The sequence below is a fragment of the Balaenoptera borealis genome (genome assembly GCF_965194805.1).
Source record: "Balaenoptera borealis genome assembly, chromosome: 16".
NCBI lineage: Eukaryota > Metazoa > Chordata > Mammalia > Artiodactyla > Balaenopteridae > Balaenoptera > Balaenoptera borealis.
The window spans coordinates 26,726,032-26,740,583 of NC_138872.1; the positions used below are offsets into that span (position 1 = coordinate 26,726,032).

At 60.9% G+C, this 14,552-nt stretch overlaps 1 protein-coding gene across 5 annotated transcripts in view; it reads left to right on the forward strand.

Annotated features, from left to right (window-relative positions):
* The window catches only part of NOL4L (nucleolar protein 4 like), a 133,519-nt gene that overhangs the window by 109,062 nt on the left and 9,905 nt on the right, over window positions 1–14,552 (forward strand). For all 5 annotated transcript variants that reach the window (XR_014235361.1, XM_082358835.1, XM_082358836.1 and 2 more), the window contains 5 exons: window positions 6,888–7,156; window positions 9,524–9,709; window positions 9,789–9,980; window positions 10,169–10,291; window positions 10,734–10,935. Coding sequence is in view for 4 of the 5 variants with exons in the window: in XM_082358835.1 (XP_082214961.1) it covers window positions 6,888–7,156; window positions 9,524–9,709; window positions 9,789–9,980; window positions 10,169–10,291; window positions 10,734–10,935 (972 nt within the window). In the remaining variant the exon portion in view is untranslated. The remainder of the gene's footprint in view (window positions 1–6,887; window positions 7,157–9,523; window positions 9,710–9,788; window positions 9,981–10,168; window positions 10,292–10,733; window positions 10,936–14,552) is intronic.

The following is a 14,552-nucleotide window of genomic DNA, read 5'->3' on the forward strand; positions in this document are numbered from 1 at the left end:
GGTGCTCCTGGGAACCATGCATCATGTCAACACAGCCTGGCCACTGGCCTTTGTCAGAGCGGAGGCCAGCCCTGGCGAGGCGCGCACCCCAAATTCAGAGCAGAGTCAGTGCCCCCGGACCGCAGCCCGAAGCCACGTGGGAGGGGGGAGGAGGGGCTGGCTCTTCCACATCCTGGGGGCCGCCAGGCCGCGGTGGGGCTGCGGCTCCAGCACTCTCCCCTCCCCGCCTCCTCCGGGCCCACGTCCTGTGTGTGTGAATTATCGACGCCCCCTCCTCTCCCCTGCCTGGAAGCCCGCCGAGGAAGGGGTGCTTCCTGCGGCAGCCCAGCCGCACCTCTGGCCACAGCAGGCAGCCTGCAGCGGGCACTCCGGGCTGGTGGGGCCGTACGCCCGGCCCGTGGTCCCAGGGCCGGTGGACCTTCGCGCTCTTGCCCAGCCCTCCTTGGGAGCCTGCGAGGGTCGCCCCTGGGAGAGGGCGCCGCTGGCTGTGGCCCCAGAGCCCGGTGTGGCGATTGGCGGCTCGCACAGAGCCGGGCTTGTGCGGACTGCGGGGCGCTGGCGCCCACATAAGGGCATTGTTTGCTGAGGTAAAAGGGGTTTTTGTCTCCTTCTGGAGACTGGACAGAAGGAGGAACAATTTCCCCCATTCATCACTAATTCCCCCATTTGAATAGCAGCGCATTGCCCCGCGTTACATAGATGGGCACGCAGTCCTTCCCTGCCCATAGGCATTCCGGGCACAGGTGGTGGGCCCTGTGTCCTGCCCAGACCGGGGAGCTGCCCTTCGCCGGAGCCAGGGAGGCCTGGTTTTGTGGACATGCTCGGCAGGGGTGCGTTCCCGCCGCCTCCCCGTGGCCCCGCACTGCACTTGTCCCTGTCGCTGCGGTCACAGGCTGGGGGCAGTCCTGTCCTGCTGGCATTGTTCGGGGCTCCAGCCGGCCGGCTGTGGGTGGGGTGCCCACCCTGGAGGGGCCTCCTGCCACAGCTGCACAGATAAGGACCAGGTGGAGACAAGAGGGTCACTTCCAGCTCCGTGTCCCGTGCCTGGAGGCCTGCACCCCCGGAAGGCCCGACTCCTGCCCTCCGTGTACTGGGCCCTTGGTGCCCATGGGGCCAGCTGGGTTCTTTCACAGGGTCATAAAGTGTCAGAGCCCAAGAGGGCGTCAGCGGCAACTCCCTAGACTGCAGATAAGAGGAGCCAGGGAGGCGGGCTGTGCCCAAGGTCGGGAGACAGCGCGGCCCCGCACCTGCTCCCCCGGCCCTGCTCCTCGGGCATGGGTTTGCGTGCGTGACTCCCTAAGTCACATTTTTTTGGTGAGGGTTGGGAGGAGGAAAGAACTAGGAACGGATCAGAACCCAGCTTGCCCCAGCCTGGGATGATGATGTTTCTCCCTCTTCCTTTCCCCACACAGTGCCAGGCAGGTCTCTGGGCCAGGGCTGTGCCGGGCGCTGGGGGAGGGCGGGCCCTGCAGCCAGCCCCTCCTGGGTTTGGGGTGGCCCACAGTGAGGAGAGGGCCAGTGGAGGCTCCGTTCCCTCGGGCCCTCCCGGGGGCAGGACCGTGGATTACTCAGAGACCAAACCAGGCACACGTGATGCAACCTGCCTCCGGCCAGCTTTAGCAGTTAAGGAAATCATTGGCTCCTATAACCAGAAAGTCTAGGGCCTTCTTTGGCTTTGGGCACGGACGGATTTAGGGGGGATTTGTCTGTGCCAGCTTGTCAGCCCTGCCTTCTGGGTGAGGGCCTCCCTGCTGAGTGGGCTCAGCAGCCCCTGGGGTGAGGGGAGGGTCCCTCTTCCCAGTCGTTTCTGCAAAAGCCCCTGGACTGACTTTCATGGGTCGAGCTTGGTCAGATGCCCATCACGGATCGCTGTGATGGGCTGTGCTGACTGGCTGGGCCTGGGACACGTGCTCACCCTGGAAGACTCGGGGTGCCCTCACCAGAGGAAGGGGTGTGGTTTCTGGAGAGGCAGGAACGATCTGGGGCAGCTTACGGGGGCGCTGGGCACAGACCATAGACATAATATGTAAGAAGGTGATAAACACTCTGAAAAAAACGGGTAAAGGGGTCAGCGTGTCAGAGTGGGGGCAGGGAGATCTTACTGAGAAGGTGACCTTTCAACAAAGCCCTGGAGGGAAGGGAACTCCGAGTGTCCCGAGAAGAGGGAACAAGGGCAGAGGCCAGGGCACACAGCTGGATGGGGTGACAGCGAGGGTGGGAGGGCCCAGCGGGCCTGGGGAGAGTTTGGCTTCAGCTTGGGGGTTTGAACTCAGTCCGTGGACTGCGGCCGGGTCAGCACCACTGCCTCGGGGGCCTCTGGACGGATACAGCCGCTGCCTCGGGGCCTCTGGACAGATGCAGCCGCTTTTCTTGTCCTCAGCAGCCCTCTGCCCTGCTTTGGTCAGGGGGCTTCAGCCCTTGCCCCAGGGCCTTCTCAGCATTGTCCTTGGAGGCTTCTCCCAGAAAGCCTGCCCTGCCTCCCTTCCTCCCTCCTGCCCAGCACCCACCCTAGTTCCACCCTCCCTGGGGTGAGATCCGCAGCGGGTGGTCCAGAACTGGGGCCTCAATGGGTGCTGCGGTCAGAGAGGGCTTCCCAGAGGAGGAAGGGGTTGCAGGGGGAGGCGGGGGACAGGGATCAAGGGCGAGAAACTCCAAGGCTCTCTCCAGAGCCCAGTGTCCTCTAGAACCTTATGTTTGGTTTCTTGCTCCCTAGAGCATGAGCCCCAGGACAGTGACCACCCCCATCTTTTCACCTCAGTGTCCCCAGTGCCCCACACAGGCCTGACGCCCAGTAAGTGTTCGAGAAAGGAAGGGACGAGGGCAGGAACAGCATCTTCCCGGCCCTGTCCCTCTCCCACCTCCCCTTACCGTGCCCACCTCAGATCTGGCACCAAGCTGAGCTCCGAGGGGACCCCGGAAGCCCACAGTCCAGTCTGGAAAAGCCATGCTCGGGAAGCAAGTGCATTACGAAGTGAGAAGGCCTGGGCAGGGGCAGGGAGTCGGGGTTTTTTTTAAGCACCTATTCTTTGTGCCAGGTATTGTCTACACCTTATAAATCCTATTTTACTGACATGGCACCCATTTTGAAAGGAAGTGAAGGAGTGTCTTCAAGGATACACAGCCTCTCTGCATTCTGCCTAAAGCCCATGGCCTCCCTCGTCAGCAGGAAGTGGACCCCGGGTTGCAGGCAGCCCATGAGCAGGTTAAGGGCGGCGTGTTGGGGGGCGGGGGGAGGCACTTGTGACTCACCTTTGCCCCAGAGGAGGGCTCTGTGTGTGTCGCTGGCTTTTCCTGACCCCAGATGCAGAGTGGAGGCGGGAGAGGCTTGGCCCCTGGATACATGCGGTGGCAGCAAATGGAGCTTGTAAACTGGAGCCCACTGGCCTACTCAAGGATTTTTGTTTTGTTTTGTTTTGTTTGGGGGGAATTTTTTGTGGTGAAAAATTTTGTGAAACATAAAATTTGCCATTTAACCATTTTTAAGTGTACAATGCAGCAGCGTTAAGTATGTTGACAATGTTGTGCAACCAGCACACGTTATTTCCAAAACAGAGTTTTCATTACTCTAAACAGAAACTCTGTAACCATTAAGCAATAACTCCCCATTTCACCTTCCCCCAGTCCCTGGTGTCCCCTCATATACTTTCAGTCTCTATGAATATGACTATTCTAGATACTGCATGTAAGTGTCCTCATTCAATACCCGTCCTGTTGCTTCTGACTTATTTCACTTAGCTTAACGTTTCCACAGTTCATCCATGTTATAGCATGTATCAGAGTTTCATTACTTTTTATGGCTGAATAGTATTTCATTGCATAGATAGACCACGTTTTGTTTGTCCGTTTGTCCAGTAAGGTTTTTCAAAATGTGAACAATGTAAGTCAGTCACCAATATTTTAAAATCTGGATATTTACATAATGGTGCATATTTCCAGTTTCTTCTAAAAACTTGGAATGCATAGCTACACGAGGTCCGGGCTCCTGACCTCATGGGTCTCATCTGCCCAGCCACTTCCCCTATCAGACTGAGGTGGCATCTGCCTACTCGGAGGGGCCGTGCCACCATTGGAGCCAGCGCCTGAGGTGCACAGCCCTGGGGTGAGGGTGTTGGCAGCTCAAGAGTCTGGGCCAGCACCCTGGGCTCCTGAGCTGGAGGGCCCTGGGAACACACACACACACACCCGTGCGCACACACACACACACCCACATGCGTGTGTCCTCACAGCACCGAGCCTCCTTCATGCTCATGCCTGGAGATGCACAGGGCGAGAGGGTCCGTCCTCCCTGGAGGGAATCTGGCCTGGAGGCAGGCAGTCGGGGTGCCACCTCTGGGCCCGTTCCTGGTGTGATGCTGCAGGAGGCCGTTGGCCTGATGCCCATGCTGAGCGTAGTGACAGTTGGCTCCCTCTGTGCTTGGTGTGGTGCCCCTTGACCCTCCTAGCAACCCCTCCTTCCAGAGGAGGAAGACAAGGCCCTCTGAGGTCAAGCAAGTGGCCTTTTGAGGGTGGTGCCAGGATGTGAAGTCACACCTGCAAGGTGAGCTAAGAATGGGCACCGGCCAGAGCTCAGAGGAGCTCAGACAGTTGGCCAGGAGGGGTGTCAGTCCTTGCCCTCCAGCTCCTCGACCCTGGCAGAGACTTCTGAATCCCGGGTGCTGGGGCTTCTCTGGCAACGGGCCCAGCCCTGGTGGAGACGTAGGCAGCTCTCAGGACCGACCCTGAGCCACTGAAGGAGGCATGAAGTATCCCTCGGAAGGATGGGCACCAGGCTGGGCTCGGGGCTCTGAGTACCTCCTTCCTAGGGACAGTGGAGGAAGGAGGCCTACTCTGAGAAGGTAGCATTGAGCCAGGTCTTGAAGGTGGACTGACATTTACTGAGCTGGAAGCAACATGGCAGGCAGGCAACAGAGCCCAAGCAGAGGCCTGGAGGTGTGAGGCTTCAGAAGTGGCCCAGCATAGTGGGACCTGGGCTGGGGGAGGCTGCAGAGATCATGGGACCAAGAACACACCCGGCAAGAGTGGCGACTCTTCTTGGGCAGGCTGTGGGGAGCAGGAAGGTTAGGGAACAGGGGAGTGATAGTTAGACTGGTGCTGGGAAAGGGTGGGGTGAGCGAGGGGAGCTGGGGTGCTGAGGGGGGAGGTCGGCCAAGGAGGCTGGATGGGGGGGGGTGGATGTGGTTTGGCAAGTTGGTGGCCCATTCACTTTCTGTGTGTTTCAGTAATGTGCATCTGTCCCCCCAGGAGGGCTGGCATCTTGGTATCTTGGTGGTAGTCACTACTTTGTTTCTCAGCTTGGGACAGAGCCAGCACACAGTAGGTGCTCAGTAAATACTACTCATTCCACAAATATCTAGGTTGGTGGCTGGAGACACTGCCAGAAGAAAACCAGACCCATCTGTGATTGAGGAGGAGGGGATGGGCGGTGAGGTTCCAGAGGTAGCAGGGCGGCTAGCCTGGGGACTGTGGGATGTAGCTGAGCAAGGCGAGGGGATCTTTGGGGTGGCTTTGAGTAGAGCCTAGAGCTGCCCTGCAGGAGGATGGAGAGAGCAGTGACTGCCCAGAGGAAGAGGGGGAGAAGGAGGGGCATCCTGGCCCAGGGGACCTGCGGCAGCCGAGGGGGAGGGGTGCCATGGCGCGGAGGCCTTTCCCATCCCCCTCTGCCCTGGGCCCTGGGTGCTTGATGGGCAGCCCGGCCCCGCCCCTGGGCAGCCGGGAGGCCAGTGATTGGTTGGCGAGCTAGAGCCGCTTGGTCGCCATGGGGACGCTCCGGAGGTGCGCGTGCCCAGTGCCCAGCACCAGGAACTAAATCTTCATAATCTGCCGGCTGGGAGGGTGGGGGTGGGGTCGTGCGCGACCCTGGCCTGGGGGAGGGGGTGGCCTGGGAGGCGGTCAGGGCTCACAGTGGCCGCCCCTCCCCCACCCACTCTGGTTGCAGGTGCAGAGCCGCTTGGGCACCTGGGCGCCACCAGGAACCACGCGGTACTCACCTGATAGTGACCCCGGGATCTTGAGCGTAGCTTGGGCCTCTGCCTTCTCAGCTGATCAAGCAGGAGGCTGGGGCAGGGTGGGGGAAAGGGGCCTGGAATTTATCTGAAGTGTCTAGGCCCCTAGTTAAAAGTTTGTCCTCCTAGATCCCCCGGCAATGCTGTGCTGTCTGCAGCAGGGGGCGCCCTCCACAGAGCTTTGTTGGGCTGTCACTTCAGGAAAGCAGGGATGGCCCATGAGGTGCCAGGGATGCACCCGCAGCCCTGGCTCTGGGTGTTCAGTGCCATGTGGCCGTGCACCAAGGGCAGATCTCTGCACAGGCTGCCAGGATTGGCCTGGGCCTGCTTGCTGGAGAGAGTGACTAACTGGGGCAGGGGTGTCACAGTGGAGCCATCCTTCCTCAGGCAGAGGATGGAGAAGTTCGAGGGTCTGCTTTGGGGAAGGGGTCCTGTGGGGAGAGGGTGTAAAGGGGCAAGGCAGTGGTGAGCTGGAGGAAGAGGGGGGCACTGGCCAGGCCCCATGCAGCCCCTGGGGTGTCCGAGGACCTCTGGACCTGCGGCAGGCAGGTCAGACTTGAGGCTGCAGCCACTCACTCCCGGGCCCTCCAAGCTGGATATGGCTTTTGTGGGGTGGAGGGCAGGAGGCACGCTCCATGGCCGCTCCGCTCCTGATGGCCCCAGTTTCTGGCAGAGGGACCCTGCCCCCACCTCAGGCTGGGGCAAGGCTAGCCTCTTGGCGCCCCCGGCGAGGATGGCAGCGCTCACCTAGTGCCCAGGGATGCTCGTGAGAACAACACAGGGCAAGTACCCCCTGTGGCTGCCGTGGCCACGTACCTGCTGGGGGGGGTCTCAGGGGACAGTGGGTGCTGAGGTGGGGCCTCACACCCAGGCCTCTTGTTTCAGACGACTCCTCTTCCGAGAGCGGCAGCGGCAATGGCTCCTCCACCCTGAACCCGTCCACCTCGAGCAGCACACAGGGAGACCCCGCCTTCCCCGAGATGAATGGCAACGGCACCGTGGCCCCCGTGGACTTCACCGCCACCGCCGAGGATCAGCCCATCAACCTTTGCGACAAGCTCCCGCAGGGCTCAGCGCTTGGCACGCCCTCCTACCCCTCCGACGCCGATGGACTGCGGAGCCGCGTCAAGTACGGGGTGAAGACCACCCCCGAGGTGTGTGGGGCTGCGGGCTGCTGGCCCGCCAGAGCTGTGAGCCTCTGCCGCGCCCATACACGGCAGGGTTGTGCGGGGCTGAGGTGAAATCACGCGTACCGGGGTTGTGACACCAAGTCAGGGTGGTAGCCGTGGCTGCTCTGCCATCGTTTTCCTGGGGAGGCTCTGGAATGGGAGACCGCTCAGCTGACCTCGAGCAAGGTCCTCACTTCTCTCAGCCTGCACCCCCATCTGTGAAGTGGGGTTGTTGGCCTCTGCCTTGGTGGACGTGATGGGTGACGTGTGGCCTGGCCCCCCTCTGCCTCCAAAACAGAGTCTGCTGTGAGGAACAGCAGCAAGTGGGCTACATTCAGCACAGAGGCCCAAGGCCTCATGTTTTCTGGCTACTCTGCATGCCTGTCCCCATTCTACAGATAGTGCAGAAAAAAGGTGAGGCCTTTGTTTGTGGCCCCAGGGATGTGGATGTGTGAAACTCAATAGACCAGGCTAACGGGGGGGCGGACAGGTGCCCCACCATTTGGCGCTCCCCTCCCCCTCCCCTGTTGCTTCCGAAAGCCATCTCCGGGCCACTGAGGTCTCCTGCAGCAGTGCAGTGCGGCATGGGGGGCGGGAGCTCTCCTGGGGGGTGTTTTCTTCTGCCCGGGCTAGGGGGGCCAGAGGTGCCTTCTCAGAGCCCTACACTTCTGGGCTGCAGCCACGGGCCCCTGCACAGGTTCCTTCCCCTCCCAGGGCCTGTTTTCTCTTCTGCAGAGGGTGTGGGGTGGGTGCCAGTGCTGGCTTCCAATGACGTGTCTCGTGGGAAGGTTCTGTACAAATGAACGGGTGTTCAGTCGTCGCTGTGTGTCTGAGCCCAGGCTGCGGGGCAGGTCCTGGCCAGAGCACTGTCTTCCCTTCTTTGACTGGGTCCCAGGGGCAGGCACAGCTGCTGCCTCGGCAGGCAGAGAGCCAGAGAGCATGAGTTTGCCACCGCGGCCTTAGGCCATGTGTGTGGACCATGGAAGTGAGATGGGAGCATGAGCGCCACTGATAGCTCTTCTGTCTCCACTGACGCTGGCAGAGGATTGGCCAAAGAGCACCTGGGAATGTGACTTGCCCAAGGCGCCTTTGACCCTCGGTTGCGAGTCTGACACAGCCCAGTGGGAGGCCAGAGGACCTGGGTGTCCTTTCCCCTTCAGAGTCTATGTGTGGATCAAGAGATGGGCACGAGGCCGGGGACCCTGGGAGGGCCGACCCCGGTGGGTGTGGTCACATGGAGGCTGGTGGTGGCAGCTACCGTGGGGCAGGGCACCAATCAGTGTCTGTCTTTATACGTTTGTCAGCAAGAGCTGTATGCCGTCTGGGCCACTATGTGGCCACGTTGCAGGGTGTGATCTGCGGCTGTTTGTTTCCTGGGCCTGACTGCCTACTAGATGCCCACCTCCTTGAGAGCAGGGACCATGTCTCCAGGACACTGCTAGTCAGGGTACCACTGAGTGAAGTCAGGACTCGCCAAAGCCGCAAACTTTCTAAAAGGCAAATGACAATGGTCCTCGGGGAGCCTTCCCAGAGCACGTGTGGCAGGGGGCAGGAGACCGGATGGGAACTGAGCAGCAAAGGATGAAGAAGATGGAAAAAGCAGAGAGGAGAGTGGGGAAGTGCATTCCCAGGAGAGCTGGGGAAGGGTCTTGTTCCAGGAGGGGCTCAGGGGGTGGGTCCCTTCTCTACTGCAGGACAAGGTGACTGCCCAGTGGGCTGTGCCTGGTTCCCTCTCCCCTTCCTACACACGCTCTGCATCGGGGCTCACGGTGACTTCCAGGGGTGGCGGCAGACAGGAGAAGCCCAGCCCGGGAGCTGCGGGGATGCCCTTTTGCCTGATGGGCCTGTCTGTTTGGCTGGTTCTCTCCCAGCCCATCTGTTCCTCATCCCCGACAGACAGCACACTCACTGCTTTTGTGACACCTCGGTTGTCAACTCAGGGTTGCAGCCCCTTGGGGACCAGGGAGGAAAACCCCGAAGCCAGAACAGATCTTGGCACAAGCAGGAGAGGCTGGCTGGTGGCGGGAAGGAGCCCTTTCTGTGTTTGCATTTCCCTCGTGCGATGAGGCACGTCCTGGCGTGGGCACTGCTGCGGAGTAAACCACTATCCCCTCCACTGAAGTCCTCCAGGGCGCCAGGCCTCTGCATGTGTGGTTGTGGGCAGTCCTTCCTACAGCCGCCCAGGGAGGGGCGGCAGCGTCGCTGTCCCCGTGTCACAGGGGGAAGGAGCAGAAGGAAAGTGACTTGCTCAGGGCCTTGCAGCGTGGCTCACGTGGCAGCTGGGTGTGCTCGCCGCGCCTGCCCCCATGCTCACCGTGGCCTGACCCTCTGCCCCCCCCCGCCCTCTCTCAGTCCCCCCCCTACAGCTCGGGGAGCTACGACTCCATCAAAACCGAGGTCAGTGGCTGCCCTGAGGACCTGACGGTGGGCCGGGCCCCCACAGCAGATGACGACGACGATGACCACGACGACCATGAGGACAATGACAAGATGAATGACTCCGAGGGCATGGACCCTGAGCGCCTCAAGGCCTTCAACGTGAGCGCCCGCCCGGGACGGCCGGCTGGGGCGGGGGCTCAGCCGGGCCAGCCCTTCCCACAGCCTGTGTCTCCTGCAGATGTTCGTGCGTCTCTTTGTGGACGAGAACCTGGACCGCATGGTGCCCATCTCCAAGCAGCCCAAGGAGAAGATCCAGGCCATCATCGAGTCCTGCAGCCGGCAGTTCCCTGAGTTCCAGGAGCGGGCCCGCAAGCGCATCCGCACGTACCTCAAGTCCTGCCGGCGCATGAAGAAGAACGGCATGGAGATGGTGAGCCCCAGGCTCCCCGCACCCTCCCGGCCGCCCGGGCGCTTTTCCCACAGCCCTCCCAATACCCCTGGAAGCAGGCGTTGTGGCCCCGGGTTCACAGAGGAGCCCAAAGCCCAGTGCTGCCCTGCCCACCTCTAGGGCAGGGTCTCTGCACCCTAACACTGGCTCCATCCCCATTCTGCCTGCAGACCAGACCCACACCTCCCCACCTGACCTCGGCCATGGCAGAAAACATCCTGGCAGCTGCCTGTGAGAGCGAGACGAGAAAAGCAGCCAAAAGGATGCGCCTGGAGATCTACCAGTCCTCTCAGGTGCCTGCTCGCTGCCAGCCACTGGGAGGGTGTCCTCAGCCATCCCGCAGATACTACCACGGCCCCTGGGTGCAGAGGGAGCAGGGAGGGCATCCTCAGATGGGAGATGGAGATGCTGGGGGGAGGCGGGTGGTGGTGGTGGGGGAGTCAGAGGAGCCCAGACACAAAGGCCTTGCAGACCTAGGAAGGGAATCTGGACTTCATCCCGAGCCCTGAGAGTGTCTTCAGCCGGGCAGGGACAGATTAACTCTGCCATGAAGATAGATGAGCAGATGGGGGGCTGGGGGAGGCCCTGGGCAAGGCAGCCACGGGGAGAGGCAGAGTCCTGCAGGTCCCGCGTCGGGTCCCAGCAGATCTGGGGCCACCAGCCACCCCCGTCCAGGAACCGTGGTCAGGGCTTGCTGCGCCTGTGGTTCCCCAGCGCCTGCCTCCCGCTCTGCAGGACGAGCCCATAGCCCTGGACAAGCAGCACTCCCGGGACTCCGCAGCCATCACCCACTCCACCTACTCACTGCCAGCCCCCTCCTGCTCCCAGGACCCTGTGTACGTCAACGGTGGCCTGAACTACAGTTACCGTGGTTACGGGGCCTTGGGCAGCAACCTGCAGCCCCCTGCCTCCCTCCAAACAGGAAATCACAGTAATGGTGAGTGCGGGACACCAGGCTCTGCGGCTCCCTGACCAGCCGCCTTGGGAAGGGGGCGGGGCAGGCGGGGAAGCAGCAGAGGCAGGCCGGGAAAGTGACTCCTTCTTGGCACAGGGACCCTCCCCATCTCATAATCTTAGCCAGTCCTTAGCTTGGAAGACAAGGTTAAAACGAACAGCCTTCCACTCCTTTCTGGCCTCCCCGGAGGCTTGCTGGGCCTCTCCCTGGTCCCCCGCCGCTGCCCCACTCCCACCTCCACGGGCCACTGGGAGCAGAGTCCCAGCCAAGGCCCTGCTCTTCACCTGAGTTGAGCCTCTCCACACCCTCATCTCACCCAAAATGACCAAGTCTCAGTGAGACGGCCGCTGGCCCAGGTCTTGCAGAGTTGATGGCAGAGCCAGGATTTGGTCCCAGGCAGGTCACCTCCCTCTCCAGGCCACCACTTAAGACCTCACATGTGAGATGAAGGTTCTTTTTTTGAAAAGCATTTCTTAATTTTTAAAAAACATTTATTTATTTTATTTTATTTATTTTTGGCTATGTTGGGTCTTCGTTGCTGTGCGCGGGCTTTCTCTAGTTGCAGCGAGCAGGGGCTACTCTTTGTTGCGGTGCGTGGGCTTCTCATTGCGGTGGCTTCTCTTGTTGCAGAGCATGGACTCTAGGCACGCGGGCTTCAGTAGTTGTGGCACACGGGCTCAGTAGTTGTGGCTCACGGCTCTAGAGCGCAGGCTCAGTGGTTGTGGTGCACGGGCTTAGTTGCTCCGTGGCATGTGGGATCTTCCCAGACCAGAGCTTGAACCTGTGTCCCCTGCATTGGCAGGCGGATTCTTAACCACTGCGCCACCAGGGAAGCCCCGAGATGAAGGTTCTTTCACCTGGGAGCAGGGCCCCAGCCCTTTCTGCTGCACTGTGGGGCCCCATCTAGGTCACCTGGGGCAGTGGTTAGCCGTCTGTCCCCCACTCTAACCCCAGGAGCTGGTGATTCCCTAGGTGCCCCCTGTAACTCTGCCCAGGTGACTCTGATGCAGACGGAACACAGGCCAATATTGGAGAAACAGTCCCCAAAAGATAGAAACCTCCCCATGGAGCTAGGTGCTGCCCTGAGTGCGGACCTCAGGCCCTTTCACGCTGAGGCCTGGGTGGCAGGTGCGGCAGGGGAAGAGCGGGTTCCCCCGGTGGAGGGCAGCCTGGCGGCCTCCCGGAGCTGGCGGGGTCAGGTGGGGGTGATCTCAGGGCCTCTTGAGCCAGGTATCTGGATTTAGTTCTGTGTGCAGCGGGAGCCACAGATAGGCTTTAACCAAAGGAGGCTATGAATTGTGCTGTCTGCCCTTGTGGTGAGATTTTAATGGGGAGTACAGGAGGCAGAAGCAGGGTGCTTTGGGGGTCGTTCAGAGGCGAGAGGAAAGGCTGGGGGTGACAGCAAGTTGCTGCTCGACGAGTAGGTTAGAGGAAGGTGCCACCCGCAGGCCAGGGAATTCTGGTTCTAGGTCTTGGCTGAACATGCCTGAGAATTCCTCTCAGGCCCTTGTCCTTGGCCATGGGAGACCCCTTACTGTTCCTGGGCAGCGATGGAGGCAGCTGGTCCCTACCCATGGCAGAAAGCCCAGACACCCTCGCTCACCTTGCCCCCTACCACCGGCAAGTACGTGTGGGTCCCTGGAAGATTCCTGCCTGGGCTTAACTTCTCATCCTTTCCTAATGCCTCTTAACCTAAAATAAGAGGCTGCCTGGCCCTAATCCCTGAGGCTGAGGCCAGAGTGGCCAGCTGCAGCAGGGGTGAAATGGCTGTCCCAGGCGGGCTGCTTTCCTTCCGGGAAGGAGCACGATCTGACAGCCCTGCTGAGTGGGGGACCCTGGTAGAGTGTGTCTGGAGACAGGTGCGGGGCGGGAAGTTAGAGCCCCCCCCCTGTTGCGCATGGGGAGAGTCCTTCCCAGGGGGCAGGCGATGGTGATAGGCCCCCACCTGGCACCACACAGCAGGGCCTGTCTCGGGCCGCAGCTGCCAGGGCTGCTCCGGCCTCTCTTGAGGGCCAGGCCTGCTGCCCTCCCGCCCTGTTCACACTTGCCGGAGAGGCTTCAAGAAAGGCCACTAGCTCTGCCCCTGTACCTCAGTCTCCCTGGTTCCTTAGAAGTGGGTGGCGAGGTCACGGAGGCCGAGATCTGCTCGCTGACCTCCTGCCTGGGGCAGTGGCGTCCTGTGAGCACTGGGTTTGGGTCCAGCAGTTGGAAGAACACCACGGGCAGTCCCAGTCCCACTGCCCTCCCAGCAGCAGCCCTTAAACGAGGGTTCAGCCCATTTGGCACCTTGGTTGGGCAGTCGTGTTGGTGGCTCAGAGCTCCTCACTTAGATCATGGGTGGATCTGGAAATCCAGGTCAGCCCAGATAGACTCAGGCTCTGCCTGTCTTACCTGGGGTGCTGGGCAACTCGCACCCGCTCCGGCCCCTCTAGCAACCACCAGGCCACCTGAGTGGCTGCCTGTAACCAGAGCCCTGGGGGAAGAGACAGAAGGCCTGCTCTGAGCATAGGAGTGAAGAGGACAAGGCTTGGGGGTGGAGGGAGGAAAGAGAGGAAGCCCAGGGCCAGCTCACACCCACGTGGCAGGTGGCTCCGGCCTTCCTCTGCCATCCCCAGCCAGTGTCTGGAGGGGACCAGACCCTGCAGCAGCCGGGAGCGAGCGCAGGCACCCCTGCCTGCTCCCAGACTATCCCCGCAGGCACCCCTGCCTGCTCCCAGACTATCCCCGCAGGCACCCATGTGGGAGCCAGCCACCTGCTTGGCTGCCCTTCCCAGCAGTTCCCAGCCCCAGTCCTTCCTCCTGTGTTTCATTTTAATGGACTTCCCTCGACCCTCAATTCCAAGGATGTTCCTTGGCAGGCCAGTTCCCAGGACCTCCTGCTTGACGTCCCTGTTCTCTGATTAGAGAAGAAATAACCCCATGTGACAGACTGTCCCATCTTAGATTCCAACTTCCTTCCCCATTTGGGGGCTGCACCAGCTTCCTTTTAGCAGTAGTCGAGTTTCCACAATTTCTCCCAAGGTGTTATTTCTGGTCTATGTGTCTCCAGTGACAAGGGCTTGTCCATCTCTGTAGCAGCATAAAAACTGCCACTATAGGGAGTTCCCTGGTGCCCTAGTGGTTAGGATTCCGGGCTCTCACTGCCGTGGCCCAGGTTCAGCGCCTGGTCAGGGAACTGAGATCCTGCAAGACTCACAGTGCGGCCAAAAAAAAAAAGAAAGAAAGAAAGCTGCCAGTGTAGGTGCAATAATGATTCAAACTGGCTGTCGGAACCAGTGGGGTAGTGGGGAGCTGGCTGGTAACTGAGAACTGCCTCACACACCCATGTACGATGATCTCTGCTTATGGGGGTTGGGGGCTGGGCAGGGCACAGGGAGACGGACCTAGTTGGGTCACAGAAGGCCTCCCAAGCAAGCTTCCGCTCCCACACCGCCAGATCCTCTCCTTTGGCGGTTTTCTTGCTGAACACCTCGAAAGAATGCTCCAATTCCAGGAGCTTCTGTGTCTCCTGGAAGCCCTTTCCCAGTGGGCCTCCCGTAGGCTGAGCATCCCGAGCCGCGCCGAGGGTTTCACCGGCGTGGCTCAGCCCCAGGGCCGGG